We start from the raw sequence: 24,418 nt of genomic DNA, 5'->3' as shown, positions 1-24,418 counted from the left end.
GGGACTTATAAATAAAGCCCCACCTGCCTGGGACAGAGCACCTGGGAGAAGGGGCAGTTATGGACACAGTTTCAACAGACTTAAAGGTCCCTGTGTGGCAGCTCTGAAGGCAGCAGCAGATACCCCAGCACAACGTTTGAGCTCTGATAAGGTACAGACTCTTCCTCAAGTGGCTCCCTGATTCCCATGTATCCTGACTGGGAGGCACCTCCCAGTAGGGCCCAAGAGACACCTCATAAGCAATCTTCGATGTTCTACAGTTTCTGCCATTGATAACCAGACAAACAGGGTCTGGAGTGGATCTCCAGCAAACTCCAGCAGACCTGAAGCAGAGGGACCTGACTGTTAGAAGAAAAACTAAGCATAAACATCAACAAAAAGGACGTCCACTCAGAGACCCCATCCAAAGGTCACCAACTTCAAAGACCAAAGGTAGATAAATCCATGAAGATGGGGAGAAACCAATGCAAAAAGGCTGAAAATTCCAAAAACCAGAACCCCTCTTCTCCTCCAAGGAATCATAACTCCTCACCAGCAAGGGAACAAAACTGGACGGAGGATGAGTTTGACAAATTCACAGAAGCAGGCTTAATAAGGTGAGTAATAATAAACTTCTCCCAGCTAAAGGAGCATGTTCTAACCCAATGCAAGGAAGCTAAGAACTTTGAAAAAAGGTTAAACAAATTGCTAACTAGAATAACCAGTTTAGAAAAGAACATAAACGACCTGATGGAGCTGAAAAACATAGCACAAGAACCTCGTGAAGCATACACAAGTTTCAATGGCTGAATCGATCAAGCAGAAGAAAAGATATCAGAGATGGAAGATCAACTCAATGAAATAAAGTGAAAAGGCAAGATTAGAGAAAAAAGAGCAAAAAGAAAAGAACAAAGCCTCCAAGAAACAGGAGATTATTTGAAAAGACTAAATCTACATTTGATTGGTGTACCTAAAAGTGATGGGGTGAATGAAACAAGTTGGAAAACACTCTTCAGAATCTTATACAGGAGAACTTCCCCAACCTAGCAAGGCAGGCCAACATTCAAATTCAGGAAAAACAGAGACCACCACAAAGATATTCCTCAACAAGAGCAACCGCAAGATACGTAATGATTATTTTCACCAAGGTTGAAACAATGGAAAAAATGTTAAGGGCAGCCAGAGAGAAAGGTTGGGTTACCCACAAAAGGAAGCTCATCAGACTAACAGCGGATCTCTCTGCAGAAACCCTACAAGACAGAAGAGAGTGGAGCCAATATTAAACATTCTTAAAGAAAAGAATTTTCAACCCAGAATTTCATATCCAGCCAAACTAAGCTTCATAAGCAAAGGAGAAATAAAATCCTTTACAGACAAGCAAATGCTGAGAGATTATGTCACCACCAGGCCTGCCTTACAAGAACTCCTGAAGGAAGCACTAAACATAGAAAGGAGCAACTGGTACCAGCAACTGGGAAAACATACCAAATAGTAAAGATCATCGACCCTAAGAAGAAAATGCATCAACTAACGAGCAAAATAACCAGCTAGAATCATAATGGCAGAATCAAATTCACACATAACAACATTAACCTTAAATGTAAATGGGATAAATGCCCCAGTTAAAAGACAAAGACTGGCAAATCGGATAGAGTCAAGACCCATCAGTGTGCTTTATTCAGGAGATACATCTCACATGCAAAGACACACATTGGCTCATAATAAAGAGATGGATAAAGATTTACCAAGCAAATGGAAAGCAAAAAAAAAAAAAAAAAAAAAAAAATGGAAAGCAAAAAAAAAAAAAGCAGGGGTTGTAATCCTAGTCTCTGATAAAATAGACTTTAAACCAACAAAGATCAAAACAGACAAGGAAGGGCATTACATAATGGTAAAGGGTTCAATGCAACAAGAAGAGCTAAATATCCTAAATATATATGGACCCAATACAGGAGCACCCAGGTTCATAAAGCAAATTCTTAGAGACCTACAAAGAGACTTAGACTCCTATACGATAATACAGTGGGAGACTTTAACACCCCACTGTCAATATTAGACAGATCAATGAGAGAGAAAGATAACAAGAATATCCAGGAGTTCAACTCAGCTCTGGACCAAGTGGACCTAATAGACATCTACAGAACTTTCCACCCCAAATCAACAGAATATATATTTTTCTCAGCAACACATCACACTTATTCTAAAATTGACCACATAATTGGAAGTAAAACACTCCTAAGCAAACACAAAAGAATGGAAATCATTAACAGTCTCTCAGACCACAGTGCAAACAAATTAGAATTCAGAATTAAGAAACTCACTCAAAACCGCACAACTACATGGAAAGTGGACAACCTGCTTCTGAATGACTACTGGATAAAAAACAAAATGAAGGCAGAAATAAAGATGTTCTTTGAAACGAATGAGAATGAAGACACAACATACCAGAATCTCTGGGACACATTTAAACCAGTGTGTAGAGGTCACTAAATGCCCACAAGAGAAAGCAGGAAAGACCTAAAACTGACACCCTAACATCATCACAATTAAAAGAACTAGAGAGGCAAGAGCAAACAAATTCAAAAGCTAGCAGAAGACGAGAAATAACTAAGATCAGAGCAGAACTGAAGGAGACAGAAACACAAAAAAAACCTTCAGAAGTCAATGAATCTGAGAGCTGGTTTTTTGAAAAGTTCAACAAAATAGATAGATCACTTGTCAGACTAATAAAGAAGAAAAGAGAGAAGAATCAAATAGATACAACAACAAATGATAAACGGGATATCACCACCGATCCCACAGAAATGCAAACTACCATCAAAGAATACTATAAACACATTTATGCAAATAAATCAGAAAATCTAGAAGAAATCAGTAAATTCCTGGACACTTATACCCTCACAACACTAAACCAGAAAGAAGTCAAATCCCTAAATAGACCAATAACAAATTCTGAAGTTGAGGCAGCAATTAAGAGCCTACCGCCCAAAAAATCTCCAAGATCAGATGGTTTCACAGCCTAATTCTACCAGAGGTACAAAGAGGAGCTGGTACCATTCCTTCTGAAACTACTCAAACAAAAGAAAAATAGGGAATCCTCCTTAACTTATTCTACAAGGCCAGCATCATCCTGATACCAAAACCTGGCAAAGATATGACTAATAAAGAAAGTTTCAGCCCAATATCCATGATGAACATCGATGTGAAAATCCTCAATAAAATACTGGCAAACTGAATCCAACAGTACATCAAAAAGCTTATCCACCAAAATCAAATCAGCTTCATCGCTGGGATGGAAGGCTGGTTCAACATACACAAATCAATAAACGTAATCCATCACATAAACAGAACCAAAGACAAAAACCACATGATTATTTCAATAGATGCAGAGAAAGCCTTTGACAAAATTCAACAGCCCTCCCTGCTAAAAACTCTCAATAAACTAAGTACTGATAAAACGTACCTCAAAATAGTAAGAGCTATTTATGACAAACCCACAGCCAATAAAATACTAAATGGCCAAAAGTTAGAAGCATTCCCTTTGAAAACTGGCACAATACAAGGATGCCCTCTCTCACCACTCCTACTCAACATAGTACTGGAAGTTCTGGCTAGCACAATCAGGCAAGAAAAAGAAATAAACGGTATTCAATTAAGAAAAGAGGAAGTCAAATTCTCTCTATTTGTAGATGACATGACTGTGTATTTAGAAGACCACATTGTCTCAGCCCAAAATCTCCTTAAGCTGCTAAACAACTTCAGCAAAGTCTCAGGATACAAAATCAATGTGCAAAAGTCACAAGCATTCCTATATGCCAATAACAGACAAAAAGAGAGCCAAATCATGAGTGAACTCTCATTCACAATTGCTACAAACAGAATAAAATACCTAGAAATACAACTTACAAGGGATGTGGAGGTCCTCTTCAAGGAGAACTACAAATCACTGCTTAAAGAAATAAGAAAGGACACAAACAAATGAAAAAACATTCCATGTTCATAGTTAGGAAGAATCAATATCATGAAAATGGCCATACTGCCCAAAGTAATTTACAGATTCAATGTTATCCCCATCAAGCTACCATTGACTTTCTTCACAGAATTGGAAAAAACTACTTTAAATTTCATATGGAACCTATAAAGAGCCCGCATAGCCAAGACAATCCTAAGCAAAAAAAAAAAAAAAAAAAAAAAAAAGCTGGAGGCATCATGCTACCTGACTTCAAACTATGCTACAAGGCTACCATATGATACTGGTACCAAAACAGAGATATAGACCAAAGAAACAGAACAGAGGCCTCAGAAAAAAATGCCACACACCTAAAACCATCTGATCTTTGACAAACCTGACAAAAACAAGCAATGGGGAAAGGATTTCCTATTTAATAAATGCTGTTGGGAAAACTGGCTAGCCATATGCACAAAGCTGAAACTGGATCCCTTCCTTATACCTTATACAAAAATTAACTTGAGTTGGATTAAAGATTTAAACATATGACCTAAAGTATGATAAAAATCCTAAAAGCAAACCTAGGCAATACCATTCCAGACAAAGGCATGGGCAAGGACTTCATGACTAAAACACCAAAAGCAATGGCAACAAAAGTCTGAATAGACAAATGGGATCTAATTAAACTAAAGAGCTTCTGCATGGTAAAAGAAACTATCATCGGAGTCAACAAGCAACTGATAGACTGGGAGAAAATTTTTGCAATCTACCCATCTGTGAAAGGGCTAATATCTAAAATATACAAAGAACTTAAACAAATTTTCAAGAAAAAAATAAACCCCATCAAAAAGTGGGCAAAGGATATGAACAGGCACTTCTCAAAAGGAGACATTTATGCAGCCAACAAACATGAAAAAAAGCTCATCATCACTGGTCATTAGAGAAATGCAAATCAAAACCACAATGAGATATCATCTCACCCCAGTTAGGATAGCAATCATCAAAAAATCAGGAGACAACAGATACTGGAGAGGATGTGGAGAAACAGGAATGCTTTTACACTGTTAGTGGGAATGTAAATTAGTTCAACCATTGTGGAAGACAGTGTGGTGATTCCTCAAGGATCTAGAGATAGAAATACCATTTGTCCCAGCAATCCCATTACTGGGTATATACCCAAAGGATTATAAATCATTCTATTATAAAGATACATGCATACATATGTTTATTGTGGCACTGTTCACAATGGCAAAGACTTGGAACCAACCCAAATTCCCATCAATGATAGACTGGTAAAGAAAATGTGGCACATATACACCATGGAATACTATGACATAAAAAAGGATGAGTTCATGTCCTCTGCAAGGACACGGATAAAGTTGGAAATCATCATCCTCAGCAAACTGACACAAGAACAGAAAACCAAACACCACATGTTCTCACTCATAAGTGGGCATTGAACAATGAGAACACATGGACACAGGAAGGGGAACATCACAAACTGGGGCCTGTTGATGGGTTAGGAGCTACGGGAGGGATACCATTAGGAGAAATACCTAGTGTAGATGACAGGTTGATAGATGCAGCAAACCACCATAGCACATGTATACCTATGTAACAAACCTGCATAATCTGCACATGTACCCCAAAATTTAAAGTATAATATGGTAAAATTAAAAAATTTTTTAAAGACTATGGAAACCAGAAGACAGTGGAACACTATTTTTAATGTGCTGAAAGAAAATAACTGTCAACCCAGAAATCTATATCCAGTAAAAATACACTTGAGGACTGATGACAAAAGAGATATTCTCAGATGAAAGAAAATCAAGGAAATGCATTGCTAGAAGCCCTGCATTACAAGGTAAAGAAAGTTAGCTGAAAAATGACACCAGGAGGAATCTGAAACTTCAGGAATGAAAGACAAACAACAAAAAGATTCAATAAGTAGACACTCTCTCTCTCAAGTTTTTCACAAAAACATGTATGATTATTGATGGCAAAAAAATGGAGTTTTCAGTGTGGGCAGATGGAACATCTATGACAATTATGAAGAGGAAAAGGTAAAAGGACCTGTATGATTATAAAGCTTCTACATTTACATTCAACTATTAACTCAAAGTAGACTGTGAAAGGTTTGGTATGTATATTGTAATCTTTAGAGCAACTATTATAAGATAAGATGAAGAGATAGAGCCAAAAAGATAACAAATCAATTAGAATGAAATTAAATAATATTTAAATAAAGAGACTTCTGCTTGAAGACACAATGCAATAATAAAACATATTTATCTTCCTGCCTGAAGACTGAAAAAATAAAAAACAAAAAAAATCTATAAAAGAATGGTTTTCATACACTGGCTATAAGCAAGCACAGTATAGTTATTCCTCATAGATAGGAAACAAATGTAGTCAGCACAACAATTGCCCCAGCTTACTGCCTGAATAATTTCTAGTCCACAAGATGGAGAGAGAGATTCCAGACAGACCCTGGCAGCCTCTCTGAGGAGGGACAAGAAAAACCACACTGTACTTTTAACACTTTGCTTGCAAATCTCAGCTAAATTTCCAAGTTCATTGCTTACAAGTTCTGCCTTCCATACAACTATAGAACACAATTTAACTAAGCTTCCTACTACTAAATAACAAGGAATACCTTTACCCCAGTTTCCAATAACATGTTCCTCATTTCCTTGAGCTTCGCTGGCAGTATTTTTTTTTTTTTAAACAAGAGTCTTGCTCTGTCACCCAGGCTGCAGTGCAATGGTGCAACCTCAGCTCACTGCAACCTCTGCCTCCAAGGGTCAAGTGATTCTCTTGCCTCAGCCACTCTTGTAGCTGCAATTACAGGTACATGCCACCATGCCTTACTTATTTTTATATCTTTGGTAGAGATGGCATTTCACCATGTTGGCCAAGCTGGTATTGAACTCCTGGTCTCAAGTGATCCATTCACCTCAGCCTCCCAAAGTGCTGGGATTATAGGCATGAGCCACCACACCCAGGTGGCAGTATCTTTAGTGTACACATTTCAACCAATACTTTGCTTATAACAACAAAGATATCTCTAAAATGATGGTCAGGAGCAGTGGCTCACATCTGTAATCCTAACACTTTGGGAGGCTAAGGCAGGAAGATCACTTGAGGCCAGGAGTTCAAGACCACAGTAGGCAACACAGCAAGACCCCATCTCTACAAAAATACAAAAATTAGCCAAGCGTGAGTAGCACACACCTGTAGTCCTAGCTACTCAGGAGGCTGAGGCAGGAGGATCACTGAGTCACCCACTGAGGCTTCAGTGAGCTATGATTGTGCCACTGCACTCCAGCCTGGGCAACCAAGTGAGACTAAAAAAATAACGAGAATTTTAAAAATGATACAGGCTTTCTCTGTCATGGGCTTCAAAATTCTTCACCTCTATCCATTACCCATTTTTTAGCCATTTCCACAGTTTTTAGATATTTGTTGTAGCAGCATCCCATTCCCAGTACCAAATAGCCACAAACAGGAAACAACTCAAATGTCCATCAATAGGAGATTAAATAAACAAACTGTGATATATTCAAATAATGGAATGCTACACAGCTATGCAAAGAACACATTATTGATGCAGCAACATGAATGAATCTCAGAAACATTATGCTGAGTAAAAGGAACCTTACACCACAAGATTCATATTGTAGACGAAGGTCTAGAACAGAGAAAACTGATTGTGGAACAGTCAATGGATAAATGGATTCAAAATGTATTATATACATTTCAAAGGAATAGTATTCATCCTTAAAAAGGAAGTAACTCCTACAATAGGCTATAACATTATGCTAAGTGAAATAAGGCAGTCACAAAATGGCAAATACTGTATGACTTCACTCATATGAGGTACCTAGAATAATCAAATTCATGAAGACAGAAAGTAGAATAGTGGTTGCCAGGAACATGGGGAGAAGAGACTGAGAAATTACTGTTTAATGTCTATATGGTTTCAGTTTTACAAGATGAAAAAAAACCTCTGGAGATGGATGGTGGTGATGGTTGCACAACAATGTGAGTGTACTTAACACCACTGAACTATATACTTAGAGAGGATTAAAATGAGAAATTTTATGTTATGTATATTTTAATCACAATTTTTTAAAATGTGTCTATATGTACATCTGTATAAATGCTTATAAAGAGGACTCAAAGGATGCATACAACTCTTGATAGTGATTAACTTTGAAAGGAGAGAATTAGCAGGTGGGGCCTTGAAGAGAAACTTTTCCTCTGAGATAGTAAGAAGTAATAACAGCAACCAAACAAAGTAAATGGTTAAGGTAGTGTGTGATAGCTTTTATTTTCTGTACGAAAGTTGAGAATATGGGGGTGCAGCAAGAAGCTTAAGGAGTGTTTAAGATTTAGAACAGTCAGTGTAGGGCACTGGAGTGTAAAGTGCTAGGGAACAAGCAGGAAAAAATGCTAAGCAGCCCTGGGAACCCAGCTGTGACTGGAAACCCTTAGTATGGATGTGGTACAAATCTATACTATTAAAGTGTTTTGTTCAATAAGGCTGGATTATTTGGCAACATAAAGGGAGAAAAGATGGCCGGGTGTAGTGGCTCCCACCTGTAATCCCAGCACCTTTGGGAGGCTGAGGCAGGTGGATCACTTGAGGTCAGGAGTTCGAGACCAGCCTAGAGACATGATAAAACCCCATCTCTAGTAAAAAATACAAAAATCAGCCAGGCGTGGTCGCACATACCTGTAGTCCCAGCTCCTCAAGAGGCTGAGGCACGAGAATCACTTGAACCTGGGAGGAGGAGGCTGCAGCGAGCCAAGATCGTACAACTGCACTGCACCCTGGGTGACAGAGTGAGACTGTCTCAAATAAAAGGAGGAAAGGCTATTCTAGGGTTGAAAATTTCCAGGGATAGTAACAGCAGAAGGACAAGAAGAGATTCAGACCACCAAAGCTGTATCCTGAATTGAACAGTCTAGAGTAAGTACCCCTCATGGGGTTTGTGAATGCCCCATGCATCCTCTATCACTAATTACACTGTTTCATAATTATGTTTATGTATCAGTCTCTCTTCTTTAGATTGTCTGAAATTTGAGTGCTGTGTCTTGGTCACAGCTGTATCTTTGATATTTAGTACTTTAACAATGGCTAACACCTAAAAGGTAAAGGTGCTCAACAGATGTTTGACTGGCTAATCCATTCAAAACATATTTACTGAGTGACTGCTAGGTACCACCCACTGTGCCAAGCACTGTTCATATAATGGTAAACAAAACAGGTATGGTACCTCTCTCATGAAGCTTATGGGTTAGTGGGAAACTCTAGACAATATAAAACATGTAATATTAATAAATAACTACAAAATTGTTTTGTACTGAGAAGGAAACAAATAGAATGCAAGCAGAGAAAAACAAAAAAGGGGAGATCTATTTTTGATAAGGTGGTAAGGATAGTCTTTTCCAAGAAGGTGACATTTAAGCTGAAACCTCAAGGATAAGAAGGGACCGACTTCAAGAAGAAAAAAGGGAAGACTACCCAGACAAGAGGAAAAACCACATGCAAAAGACCTGAGGTATGAGAGAGCCTGGCAAGGCTCAGGATGTATAAACGACAATGCAGACTAAAACACAGCACCATACCGTTAGGCCAACCTGATAGACCCAAACTAAAAATCACAAAGAGTTGCAGTTTAGCCCTGAAAACCTCAGCCCAAACTCTATTTTCTGCTTCTTTGCCTTTGAATTCTGCTCTCTCAAAGAGGCCAAGAGAAAATTTCTCTTCAGTCTCTCTCATACAGCCTAACTCTGTTGTTGGCCTTAAGCCTTTGTTTTTAAAAACTTAAAATCGGAAAATAAAAATTATCCAGAGAGGGGCAAAATTCCAGCAACAATAAACTAAACTTCATTTAAGCCACAGAAAAATCTTAATAGGCCAGGATATTGTAACATTTTCTTGAAAAACTACAGATCTTAACTCAATGACTCCAAACCTTAGGCAAGAGAAACCTAACAAGCTTCAGCCCAAACCTGATTAGTTTATTTCTTAGCAATCCTGCCTTATGCTCTACCAGCTTACTGATGGAGATCTAGTCCTGGCCATGGGGTAGAAGATCCTCATAACCCCTGCCCCTCAGAAACTGCTCATTTCTTCCCCTCTCACACTGTAAAAGACAATGGCCATCAGAAATATACCTTTTATAAAAATACAAATAAAATATAGTTTTTTAAATGGGCAACAAATGCTCCCCAAAATAACCATAGGCTTCAATGAGAGACCTAAAATAATCTTAGAATTAGGATAATAATCTAAATAAGTCAGAATAGCCTGATATATTATGGCATAGAAGCAGACATTATACTTCTTGTCACCATTCTGGATCTTAACTCTACCTGCAAAGCAATCTTAAATTTCATCTACAAAACAAGAATAATAGTATCTATCTTCTATGGTTATTATGAAAATCAAATAAGATACTTAATATAAAATTCTAAAACCATTTTGGCTGCGGTAAATGTTCAATGAATGTAAGCTGTTATTCATAATAATATTAATAATACTATTGCTGATATTAATGACAACTAACATGATCATCATGATCTTTTTTGGTAATGGAAGCTCTGACAAGTGCTGCCCAAACTCTGATTTGCTTTCTGCTGCTTACTCTTTACTATACCCTGCTCCACCTGCTCTCTGGCAGAGCCTGTATCTTGGCTTTCATGTAAAATATATCCATGGTGCTCTGAAAGTTTTCTCCATCTTTTATCTGTCATATCATGCAAGGCCTGCTCATAGTTCCTGTGCTAAAGGACAACATAAACACTGAACATAAATTATCTAAGCAGGAACATCATTCCTGTAGCAGTAGTAAAAGCTTCAGTAGAGAAGACTGAAGTAGTTTTAATAGGTCAGAATGGTGAGATGCATCACAGAAGAAAAAAATCATTATATTCTTTGCCTGTTATTACTGACCTTAACACTAAACTCCCGAAGCAGTTACATTGCCCTGTCAATCTTGAACCAAAACCTAAGCAATTTACACTCTGCTACTTAACTCACTATATTCTGCTCTACTTCTCTAAGAGACACTAAATCTTGAATATTGGGTGAAACATACCAATGGCACTCCAGGAGTATTTCTTCTTGCAATCTTCCATTTCTCAAAAGATGAGGGTGGTCTGACATGCTTGTTCTAAAGGAACAACAAAATACAGAACTGATTGTCTACGCAGAAATGATGGGCTAATGACAATATTATAGACTGCAGGGGCAATCCCAGAGTAATGACAGTAGGTCAGGAGAACAGAACACAGCTAAAAGTGTGTGTGTGTGGTTTGTTTTCAGTATAAAAATTTCCAAACATGCATCAAAGCAGACAAAAACAAAAACAGTATAACGAATCCCAAGGTTCAACAATTACCCAGATTCAACAATTAGCAACATTTTGCTTTTTCATCTGTCTCTTCTCCAGTGTTTTTCCTGGAGTATTTTTAAGTGAATTCCAGATTATTCTGGCACATTTTGAAATAACCAAAAACATTACACTCTTAGCTTAATTCTGAAAGCCTTAATTCTATGTATCCCCAAAACAAGCTGGCTTCACAGGCTTCAGCCTCAATATTATGTAATTTAGCCTTGTTCCTCTTTTAGAAAGTATACAGTCTTCCTACTGTATTCTGTTCTACCTGTTCTCTAGGGGAGTCTTGGTCCTGAATCTTAGGTACAACATATTGGTGATAGTCCAAAAGCAATTCCTCTCACTCTGTCTTTTCTCACTAAAAGATACAGATTGCTTGAGAAACATGTTTTAAAGGAAAAACAACAGGAAAAAAAAGTTGTGTAATGCTAATCATAATATCATAAGCTTCAGTGAAAACTCCAGAGAAATGAAACTAAGTAAAAATACGCTGATACATTTGGATATGAGGATGATGTTACACTTAGAGCTCAACTATGTAGACCTTAATTCTTAATTCTATCCATGGACAGAATAGTCTGACAAACTCACCAAATCTTAAGTATCTGCTAGTTCCTACATTGTTCATGTAGGGGCATTATGCTTGCAGCGAGACTGTTGGCTCTGGTAAGAGTTAAAGAATAATATTGTTAAAATAGTCAACTGATTCTGGAATAAGATATGAATGTGATACATCAGCCTTAGAAATCACAGAACTGATTTTGACTCATATTGTTCCCTAGACCAGGGTCTTTTGTACCACTGAAATACAAAGTAGAAGAGAAAAGAAAAAAAAGAGGAGAGAGACCGGGAAGAACTGAACTGTTTAGGATTTAACACTGTATGCTCCTGAAGCAGGGCCTCTGTTCTAAAAGGACTTAGGACCATCTCCCCACTAATGTAGGAAGGAATAAAAAATACTGTATCTTGGCCAAGCATGGTGGCTCATGCCTGTAATCCCAGCACTTTGGGAGGAAGACACGGGTGGATCACCTGAGGTCAGGAGTTCAAGACCAGCTTGGTCAACATGTTGACACTCCATCTCTACTAAAAAAAAAAAAAAAAAAAAAAATCAGCCAGGCGTGCTGGCGTGCGCCTGTAGTCCCAGCTACTCAGGAGGCTGAATCGCTTGAACCCAGGAGGCAGAGTTTGCAATGAGTCAAGATTGTGCCGCTGCACTCCACCTGGTGACAGAACAAGACTCCACCTGAAAAAACCAAACACTATATTCTTAGGTTAGCTCCAAAGTCCCTCATTTTAAATTACCACTTGGGATTTATAAAACCCAGGTACTTTCTTCCTGCTTATATCTTTTTATTCTGCTCTACCTGATTTCTGATGTTATCCTGGTCCTGGGATTTGGGAGGCAGACACTGATAATCTGCCAGAAAAAAAGTCTTCTCTCCCTTTCTCAACTGTCATATCAGAGTATGACTCCTTAAAGTATACTTTCTAAAAGAGAAAATTATCATAAAACTAGAAATTGTCTAGTAAGAGTAACATGATGGCAATAATACTCTAGGCTTCATTGAAGACCTAAGCATAGTTTTTTTCAGGATAATATAAAACATTATGGAATAAAACAGAAATGCATATTTTTTGTCAGTTATGAAGTTTAGCTTTAGTTCTGAAGTTTCAAAGGAACAACCTTTGAAAGCTTCAAACTAAACAATTCGGTCCCTGTTGGTCTCTGTCCCTTTTCTTTTCTACCTTGCCTCAAATGGAGGCCTGATGATGCCTGCATAAAAGATCCTGATGGACATCCAGAGGAGGTACCTCTCTCCCTCTCCTACCTATCAAAATAGATGTTGGCTGCTTCAGATTTGCTTTCTACAAAGGAACAAACACAAAATATCAATTGTTCAGTTAAGAATAACAGGTGAAGACTTCAGGCTTTAGTGAGAATTCTGGAGTTAACTGAGATCAGAATATAATTGGGCATCTTATGGAATAAAATAAACAACTGTACTACATTCCACAAAAGTCCAACCATAGCCCTAAGTAATCTAATTCCTATTGTTCTCTTTCTTCTTCCTTTTAGTCTAACTGATTTCTGGTGGAGAGCTGGCCTTGGAACCTGTGTGAAAAATACTGCTCAGCACTTATGGGCCACTCCTTTTTCCGCCTTTTAGCTGTCTAAGCAGATAATGGCTGCCAGAAATATTTTTCCTGTTGAAGATTAAAAATAAAAAATTAAATTGTTCATAAAATCTGAGGAGAGTGTTGATTTAAAAAAGAAAAGAAAAGAAACAGCAAATTGTTCATTTGGAGTAATGTGCTGCTGATAATACTTTAACACTTAGTAAGAGCACTGGAGTTTTAAGAGACCAATCAAGAAACTGTTTTTTTCCAATATGGATCTCAAATCAGGTACAATATATAGCATACTTGGTTTTATTATGCTTTGCAGATACTGTTTTTCACAAACTGAAGGTTTGTGGCAACCATATGTCAAGCCAATCCATTGGCGTCACTTTTCCAACAGCATGTGCTCACGTAATGTCTCTGTGTCACATTTTGGAAATTCTCACAATATTTCAGACTTTTCCATTATTATTATATTTGGTATGGTGATTGGTGATCTGTGATCAGTGATCTTTGATTTTACTATCCTAATTGTTTTGGGGTACCAAAACCACGTTCATGTAAAACAGCAAACCTAACTGATAAATGTATGTGTTCTCACTGTTCTACCACCTGGCCATGCCCTCACCTCTCCTTAGGCCTCCCTATTCACTGAGACACAACAATGTGAAATTAGGCCAGTTAATAACCCTGCAATGACCTCTTAAGTATTCAAACAAAAGAATGAACCACATGTCTCTCACTTTAAAGCAAAAGCTAGAAATTATTAAGCTTAGTGAAGTAGGCCTGTTGAAAGCCAAGACAGTCTGACAGCGAGGCCTCTTGTACCAAACACCTCCATTGTGAAAGCAAAGGAAAAGTTCTTGAAGGAAATTAAAAGCTACTCCAGTGAATACATGATAAGAAAGCAAAAAAGCCTTATTGCTGACATGGAAAATGTTTTAGAGGTATGGACAGATCAAACCAGCCACAGTATCTCCTTAAGCCAAAGCCTGATAAGAGCAAAGCCCTAACTCTCTTCAATATTATAAAGACTAAGAGAGTTGAAAAAACTACAGAAGACAAGTTGGAAGTTAGCAGAGGTTGGTTCATGAGGTTTAAGGAAAAAAGCTGTCTCTATAACATCAAAGGGCAAGGTGAAACAGCAAGTGCTGATGTAGAAGCTGCAGCAAGTTATCCCAAAGATCTAGCTAAGATTACTAATGAAGGTGGCCATACCAAACAAGATTTCAGTGTAGACAAAACCACCTTATACTAGAAGAAGATGAGTAGGAGTTTCACAGCTAGAGAGAAAAAGTCAATGTCTGGCCAAAGTTTCAAAGGACAGGCTGACTCTCTTGGTGGCTAATGCAGCTGGTAACTTTAAGTTGAAGCCAATGTTCATTTATCATTCCAAAAGACCTAAGGCCCTTAAGAATGATACTAAATCTACTTTTCCTGTGCTCTGTGAAGGCAATAACAAAGCCAAGATGACAGCAAATCTGTTTACGGCATGGTTTACAGAATATTTTACACTTACTGTTGAGACTGACTGATCCAAAAAGAAAAAAAGATGCCTCTTAAATTGCTCATTGACAATGCTCCTAGTCACCCCAGAACTATGATGAAGACATACAAGGAGATTAATGTTGTTTCCATGCCTGCTAACACAACACTCATTCTGTAGCTTGTGGATCAAGAAATAATTTTGACTTTTGAGTCTTCTTATTTATAAAACACATTTCATAAGGCCATATGTGTCACAGACAGTGATTCCTCTGATAGACATGGGTAAAGTTTATTTGACACCTTCTGGAAAGGGTCCACCATTCCTGATGCCATTAAGAACATTCATGAATCATGAGAGGAGGCCAAAATATCAACTTTAACAGAAATTTGGAAGAAGTTGATTCCAATTCTCATGGACTTTGCGGCATTCAAGACTTCAGTGAAGGAAGTAACTGCAATGTAGTAGAAACAGCAAGAGAACTAGAATTAGAAGTGGAGCCTGAAGATGTGAGTGAATTGCTCCAATCTCGTGTTCAAACTTAAATGGATGAGGAGTTACTTCTTATGCTGAGCAAAGAAAATGTTTTCTTGAGATGGAATCTACTGTGAACATTGTTGAAATGACAACAAAGGGTTTAGAATATTACACAGACTTACTTGATAAAGCAGTGGCAGGGTTTGAGGGAACTGATTCCAATTCTGAAAGAAGTTCTACTGTGGATCAAATGCTATCAAACATTATCACACGCTACAGAGAAATCTTTCATGAAAGGACGAGTCAAATGATGTGGCAAACTTCATTACTGTCTTAAGTAACTTCAACAGCCACCCCAAACTTCGGTAATCACCACTCTGATTAGTTAGCCGATATCGACATTGAGGCAAGACCCGCCACCAATAAAAAGATTATGGCTTGCTGAAGACTCAGATTAACTGTAAGCATTTTTTAGCAAAAAAGTATTTTTAAATTAAGGTATGTATTTGAGGCATTATGCTATTGTACACGGATAGAGTATAGTATAAACATAACTATTTTATATCTACTGGGAAGCCAAGAAATTTGTGTGACTTACTTTATTCCAATATATGCTTTATTGCAACGGCCTAGAACTGAACCCATAATATCTCCAAGGTATACTTGTAGTCCTTACAAATCCCACTCCAAACCCTAAGTAGCTTATTTCTTCTTTTTTCAATCTCCTTTTCACTCTATTTTACCTGATATTTTGGTAGAAAATCTTGGTCCTGACATTTGGGTAGAATATTCTGGTCTTTGGAAAGAACATGCTGGTCTCTGGGTAGAAAATCCAGGTCCTGACATTTGGGTAGGATATTCCGGTCTTTGGGGAGAACATGCTGGTCTCCAGATAAAAAATCCTGGTCTTTAGGTAGAAAATCCTGGTCCTGATATTTTGGCAGAATTTCTTGGTCTTTGGGGAGAACATGCTGGTCTCTGGGCAGGAAGTCCTGGTCCTGATATTTGAGTAGAATATTCTGGTCTTTAGGGAGAACACAGTGGCCTTTGAGTAAGACATCCTGGTTTTCAGACAGAAAAACCTGATTTGGGGGTAGAAAATCCTGGGTTTCCAATACAATACTCCCTTCTTCTAGCTCAATACTCTGGGCTTTCAGCCTAATACCAAGAGTTTCTGTCTTAACAAGCTGGCCTTCCGGTTCAGTGGCCCGGCTTTCTGGCTCAGTAACTTGAACGTTCGGCTCAACAGCCTGGGTATCTGGCTCAATACTCTGGATTCCTTTCAAATCACCCTGCGTTTCCAGCAAATCATCTTCAGCTTCTGGAAAGTCATCCTGGGCTTCTGGCAGAATATTCTGAAGGCCCTCGAAATGTAACTGCTTTTGCTCTTTCTCTTCCATCACAACAAATAATGGATTTTTGAATTTTACTTTCTAAAAGTGAACATAAACACCAAATATAGACTGTGAGGTAGTAGTAATACTCTAAGTTTTCCAAAAGGTTCCTAAAATAATCTCAAAATGATATGGCAGTGAAGCAAATTACTAGAATAAAATGTGAAATTATAATCTTTGTCCAACTTAACAACAGCTAAATCTACAATCCTAAATCAGTAAAACGGTTCTGGCAAAACCTAGTGCAAATCACAATTCATTTAATTTCTTTTATTGCTTTACCTGAACTCTGCTGAAAGGTTTGTTCTTATCTTCAGAGATGATATCCTGCTGGTCCTGCTGGTCCTTCCCAAACAAATTTTCTTTCCCTTTCTCATCAGTTATAATAGATGAAGTTTCCTCATAGTCAGGTTCCTCATAGTCAAGTTCCTAAAGAAAAAATAATGAAAACACATACACACACACACACACACACACACACACACACACACACAATGTAGTTATCGTAGGCAGAAACAACGTGATTGCAATAAAATTCTAGGTTTCAGGTCACTGCTAATATAATGTAAGTAGGTCAGCATAGTTGAATGTTATAAAATCTTTACAGTGTAGGACTGTATAATGAAAACTAAAAGGATAATTGAAATAAATGACAGATGGTCAAACTAAAAAGAAAGACATAATATGTTTACGGATCAAGAGACAACACTGGTAAGATGGTAATATTTATCAAAGTTACCTATATATTCAACACTCCCTATCAAAATGCCACTTGGCTTTTCTTTGGCAGAAATTAACAAGTTAATCATAAAATTCATATGGAAATGCAAGGGACCCATAGTAGCAAAACACTTTCGTGAAAAAGAAGAACAATAAAAAGAAAAAAAACATAAAAAAAAAAAAGAAAAAAAAGAACAAAGATGAAGATTTCATTCCTCCCAATTTCAAAAGCTATCACAAAGCTATAGGAATCAAGACATTATAATACTAACAGACACAGAACAATAAAACAGAACTGAAAGTTCAAAAATAAACCCTCACATTTTTGACAAGAGTACCAAGAAAATTCAATGGGAAAAGAACAGTCTTTTCAACAGGTGATGTTGAGATAGCTGGATATCTACTTTCAAAAGAATGAAAATGAACCACTTATTTACAGCATACATAAAAATTAACTCAAAATGGATCACAGACCTAAAACTAAGAGTGAAAATGATAAAATTCTTAAAAGAACACACAGGAATAAATCTTCACAATCTTAAGATAAACAATGATTAGGAGATACTTCATCGAAAGCACAAGCAACATAAGAATAAAAGAAGTGACTAATTTTAAAATGTTATGCTATAAACAATACTATTAATAAAAATAACAGTCTATAGAATGGGAGAAATTATTTATTTGCAATTCAACTATCTGATAAGAAATTTGTATCCAGAATACACACACACACACACACACACACACACACACACACACACTTAACAATTTGATAAAAAGACGACCCAATTAAAAAATGGGCAAAACATATGGATAGACATTTTATACACAATAAAAGTTATTTTTAAAAATTAATTTAAAAAAATAAAATGTTCTAAATTAGACTGTGGTAACAGTTGCACAACCCTGTAAATATACTAAAATCCAATGAATTGTACACTTTAAATGGATGAATTGTATGGTATATGAATTATTTTTCAATAAAGTCTGTTAAAAAAAGTACTGAACATCTTAACCCTTTACCTTATCCTTAGTTATCTGTGGATCATTCTAATAAGCCAGTGTCTTTCCCCTCTACTTTTTATATTTTGCTACCTGATTTTCCATATAATTCTGGTAAGGTACAGCAGCTAAAAGACCTCGATGGACCTTAATGGGAAATTCTCCTCTTACTCCTATATTTATCCCCATGGACGCTGATTTCTTAGAAAGCACTGTCTGGAAAAAAATGAAAATAATACAAATATAAATAGGTCTAGAGGAAGCAATATCCTCATGAACCTAAGCTGAGGTTCAGTAAAAGATCTAAAATCATCTTAGTAGGTTTTGGTAGTCTGATACACAATAAAGGGGAAAAAAGTAAGTTCTACTTCATATGTACAAACAAAGCACTCACATACGAAAACATATGGAATGAAACAGACTGACAGGAGAATGTATTAACTTTATAAATGACAACTTGCACCTATTCTAGCCAGTAACAACTTCAGAAGACTCATGATTTTAGTCTTGGTGACCTGACAGAGTACAAGCAAGTATGTGTTCAACTTGTATCTCCAAATCTAGATCAATAACAACCAGACGGATTCTAATGTCACTAAAGACTAACAAGGAAATAAAAGCAGGGTTCAACTCAATCACAGATTGTTCTTTCTGACTGGCAAATTCCCACTTCATACAACTGAAGAGGGTAGAAAATTGTTCAGATTTGAAGGAAAGACTTGATATAAGTAATAAGAAAAATTTCACTAATTTCTTAGATCATTCCCAACTGTATTGAGTAATTTTTCGTATTTTTACCTGAAAACCATATATGCATTACTTAGAAGCAAGCAGGTAGCCTGAATTCATTGTTATCACCATAACAATAATGAATTACACTTAAATGGCACCTCTGACATATAAAACTGGTTTATACAAAGATGTTATCTCAGACTTAATCCTCCCATCTACTGAATAATTATTTCAGTCAGATCTGTGAATAGTACTCTTTCTGGAAAAATACCAGTTGAAAGCACTAAGCATGTTCCAAACAATATAAAATATCCATGTCTAAGATCTGATAACCGTTTGTTTTTTTTCTGATTTAGTAGAAAGTATCTAAACACGTCATTCTAACAGTACCCTGGAGTCAGTCTAATGGCCCAAACTACAGTACTGCCAAACCACGATAGGTATGAAAACTAGTCAAGAAACCAAGCTCTGAAAGTAATTTAGGTACGAAAGAAACTCTATCTGGAGAGCCACGAGGCAATGCTAGAAAAAGACAACCATACTGAATGCATGTGGGATGTGTTGCCAGATGTGGACTCATACCCACGCCCACCTGTTTTTTAAATTAGACTATTTCTTAAAGAGAAAAACATTACAGCTTAGTATTCAACCAATTGCCAGCACATGAGACATTTTTGATGATTGTGTCAAGATACTTAAGAAAAAATACAAAAATTATATATTATATATAATACATGCATATATATTATATATAATATTAATATATATTATATATTTATATGTATTAGATAATGTATATTATATATTTATATGTATTTGATATTAATATTTATTTATATATATTTATATGTATTATACATTATATGTAATATAATATATATATCTAAATACATAGATGTATAATTTTTTTGCCAACAACTGCCTCATTCAGTTCTTTCCCACTTTCGGTGTTTTTTTTGTTTTTTTAATAAAAATTCATTTTTAAATAAAAAAACGAATAAAAAATATATAATATACATTGTAGCATAATGTATAGATATATATAATACATAGATATTATAGATGTAACATCTATAATATATAGATATAGAGAGAGATATATATTATATTTTCCTGGAATATATAGATATATAGATATATTTCAGGAAAATATAAGAGTACACTAATTAGGAAGTAAAACTGGGAAAGAACTAAATGAGACAGTTGATGACAGGAAAAAATTAATTAAAACCAAAATTAATGGTCTATTTTACTAGATGCTGCCTATCAAACCTTGAAATTAATGCCAAAATTAACTAAACAGAGGCACACATGTAAATTTGGGATCCTAATTTGTGAATTCCGAGGCAGGTACCAAAACAACGTCATTTTATAAGTGTAGACTTACATAGCCTCCTACGCCTAGCTCCATACTCTCACTTTCAAGTTCTGAATCAAAAGAATGTCTTTCTTTTTAAAAATTAACAGTATCAATTTTTTTCCTGATTAGAAAGTAACAAATATTATGACAATTTTTAAAAATAAAAAACAAAGAGAAGAAAATCACCTATAAAATGCTACTATCCAGAAATAATCAGTATAAACCTCTTGTGCAATTTCCACCTGGGCTTTTGTCTATGCACACAGCACTCTTTCCATCTCTTTATTTTGCTATATTTCTCTTCGTAGCACTTATCACTTGAAATTATATTCTATATTTATTTGCCTATTATATGCTTTCCCTACTGGCACAGAAGCTCCTTGAGGGATGTTTGTCTGTTTTTTCACCACTGTAAGTCTTGTTTCTAGAACAATGCTGGCAATCATAGACATTCCATAAGTATTTGTTGAAAATATATACATATATTTTAATTAATATCATACTTAATTTGCTATCCAACTTTTTTCTTAACTTTATATTACAGACACTTTCCCGTATCTTCAGAACTTTATATCACAGACACTTTCCCTTATCTTCAGATATTCTTTGAAAATTATATTTTTTAGAATGGCTGCATATGGACATATCACAATTTACTCAAGTGTCCCCTACTATTGGGTACTTAAGGCTATTTCCAGTTATTTTACAATTCTAAATAATGCTGAGATATAAGTAAACCTTTATCTGTATTTTTTTACCTATAATTTAAAAAAGCATGTATTAGAAATTAATTTACCTCCTGGGTGGGAAAGCTTTTCCTTCCATCATCTGGAAACACTGATCCCTTTTTTTCACTCACAGTTTTAAAGGATGCTAGCCGATGACGTGCCTGTTTCATAGTTTGACTAAGCTGCCAGGGAAAGGGGGAAAAAAAGCAAACAAAAGTAGGATAAGTTTTAATACCAAATGTACTAAGTGTCTCAACAGGAAAACAGGTCCCTATTATTTAAAAAAATGCCAGATCTAAGACAACAGGATTACTCGTGAAGGAGACTTTTATCTGTTGATAGTGTGGCATAACATTATTGCCATTATTCTAGACTGTACTTTTAACTTGGTTTAAGGGCTGTTACTCAAATTGTTTTTTAAAAAATAATGTAGACTTTATATAAAACATGTACACAAAAATATGAGAACCTAAAGTCTGAATTAATACACTTGGAGATCACTGAGCAGACATATTCCTTACCTACTAACCACCTTTTTCAATAAGGAGTTATTTCTTCAAGTGGTCCTTATATACTTAATTGCTTTCATCACTGCTTGCTAGGAGACTCTATTTCTAGTTTCCTTAAAACCCTTTTATCCCCAATTTACATGACTCCTTTCTCTCCCTCAACATTTGAAGACTATAGCTACTTAGTCTTTTCTTGAATCGCCCTTCCTCCAGGAAGCCTTCCTAAATTAATTTAGTGCACAAATTCAAACATCTCAAATGAACCAATCTGTTTCAACTACTTTAAGTAGCATTTGATAAATGACTACTAATAGTAAATGTTGATTTTGTATTCATTCCTGATCTCTAGTAATTTCAGTATGTAGCTATTTTGATTTATTTTTCAGAGAAGCACACCTATTTTATATCTTATAAATTTGGAAGGAATAGCTCTTTAGGGAAACAAGGAAATAAATATGTATAATTTTAAGATAAGCACTGTATCTCGTAGAGGAAAAGTATATCCCATACTAGTCAGTAAAATTATGGCAAAGTCAAGACCAGTACTAACCCATTCACTAAAAGTTTAATAATATCAATTCTCCCTTGAAGAGAAATGATGGCTATGACTTCTCTACAGAAAATACAAAAAAATTTGCATGGTGGCGCATGCCTGTAGTCCATGACTCGAGAGGCTGAGGTGGGAGAGGTGGGAGGATTGCTTAAGCCTGGAGTTCAAGGCTGCAGAGAGCCAAGATTGTACCACTGCACTCTAACTTAGACAGCAGAGCACGACTCTGTCTTTAAATAAATAAATAAATAAATAAATAAATAAATAAATAAATAAATCTTTATGGCTTTTACTAATAATGACCTAAGGATGAAAGCACTCTAACAGCCCAGATTTTTTACAGCACATCACCTCTATGTATACCTGTTTCTAGAGGTTTATACCTCTAGCTAGAGAAATCAGCTTGAAACATACTACTCTTGGTTTTGCTAAAAGGAAGACTTCTAGATTTAGTCAGCTGCAGTGGCCAACGGGATCAAGATAGAGCTGTTCACAATGCAAGAATAGATAGGTGTAGTTGAAATTATTAAAAATAAAAATAGAGCCATGAGGATGCCTGCTTGTATTCACTGCCAAGTAAGACAGGTGTTATTGCCCCGCACCATGTGACCCAGGATTCAAAAATCCCCATTGCAACAAATTTGAAATAGGGGTTCAGAATCTTCATTTCCCATCAAATCCAAACCTCTATTAGAGTCGCATTGATTACAGGCTCTTAAGCAGGAACTTCAACTGGTCCAGCAGCTAAAATATACAGTATTTTCCCTGTTTCTCTGCAGGTACCATGACCCTTCACCAAGCCTCAATCTTGGAAAAGCTTTTTCAATTACATGCTCAGAGGACAGTCATAGGGTGAATAATGGCCACCCAAAGATACCAGGTGCTAATCCCTAGAACCTGTAAATATTACTTTATAAGAAAAAGGGGCCTTTGCAAATGTGATTAAGTTAAGAATCTTAAGATCTTAAAGACGTTGAGAAGATAATCCTGTATTATCCATCTGGATCCTAAATGCCATCAAAAGTGTCCTTACAACAGAGAGGTAGAGAGATTCAACATACAGAAGAGGAGGCGATATGAAAATGGCATGCAGAGACTGATGTGACGCAGCCACAAGAAAAGGAATGTCGGCAGACACCAAAAGCTGGAAATGTCAAGAAACAAACGTTCCCTTAGAACCTGGGGACGAAGCACAGCCCTGATGAGACCTGCATTTTAGTTTAGTGAAGCTGATTCTGAACTTCTGGCCTCCAGAACTGTGACATAATAAATTTCTGTCATTTTTTTAAGTCATTAAATTTGAGGTAATGTGTTACAGCAGCCACTAGAAACTAATACAAAGACTGAAGTTAATGTTAACAAGCAATTAAACAAAAACATAGAACACAGGTGGATATTAAAAATTAAATTATGTAATAATTAAAATGAACAAGTAGATAAGTACATTTCTCTTCAAGACGATGGTGGTCATTACATATATGTGTAATTGTGTGAATGTGGTATAAATACATTTGCATGTATACTTACATGTTTATGTTTAAATGTACATATGCATATGTGCATGTGTTGTATGTGTATAAATACTCAAAACATAAAATTTGACCAAAAGTCTTTTCTATCTAATCTTAGGCACACTATTGATTTTTTGTAGTTAACTGTTATTAACAAAGACTACCACTAAATCTCTAACCAAGGCTTCGATTCCCTGATAGAGATGAATTACTCATAATTACATATGATTACTCATAATTACATAGAAAACATAGCAAATGAAAAATCAATATAATTGCAGATAAAACAAAAAGCCACACATAGAAGGAAAAGTAATCACAGTTTACTCCTGGATCAGCTGTGATTAATGTTTTTCTAGTCATAACAATATAAATTCTAAATATAGATCTAAGCAAAATTACAATATAACTATAAAGAGAGGATGAGGGGTAGAAAAGAGTCCATGTGTAGTGGCAGCAGGGGACAGAAAAAGGAATACATCCTCATC

The 24,418-nt window shown here is 36.2% G+C and overlaps 1 protein-coding gene across 8 annotated transcripts in view; it reads right to left on the bottom strand.

Moving 5' to 3' along the window:
* The window catches only part of CCDC15 (coiled-coil domain containing 15), a 65,712-nt gene that overhangs the window by 29,773 nt on the left and 11,521 nt on the right, over positions 1 to 24,418 (bottom strand). For 6 of the 8 annotated variants that reach the window (XM_074400790.1, XM_074400787.1, XM_010334401.3 and 3 more), the window contains 5 exons: positions 21,429 to 21,542; positions 18,634 to 18,756; positions 17,101 to 17,247; positions 16,168 to 16,857; positions 11,038 to 11,112 (listed from right to left, as the gene is read on the bottom strand). In XM_074400790.1, the coding sequence (XP_074256891.1) occupies positions 11,038 to 11,112; positions 16,168 to 16,857; positions 17,101 to 17,247; positions 18,634 to 18,756; positions 21,429 to 21,542 (1,149 nt within the window). The remainder of the gene's footprint in view (positions 1 to 11,037; positions 11,113 to 16,167; positions 16,858 to 17,100; positions 17,248 to 18,633; positions 18,757 to 21,428; positions 21,543 to 24,418) is intronic. The other 2 variants (XM_074400789.1, XM_074400788.1) reach the window with 2 other exon arrangements.

The sequence above is a fragment of the Saimiri boliviensis genome, chromosome 6, assembly GCF_048565385.1.
Source record: "Saimiri boliviensis isolate mSaiBol1 chromosome 6, mSaiBol1.pri, whole genome shotgun sequence".
NCBI lineage: Eukaryota > Metazoa > Chordata > Mammalia > Primates > Cebidae > Saimiri > Saimiri boliviensis.
This window is presented reverse-complemented; position numbering and strand designations above follow the sequence as displayed.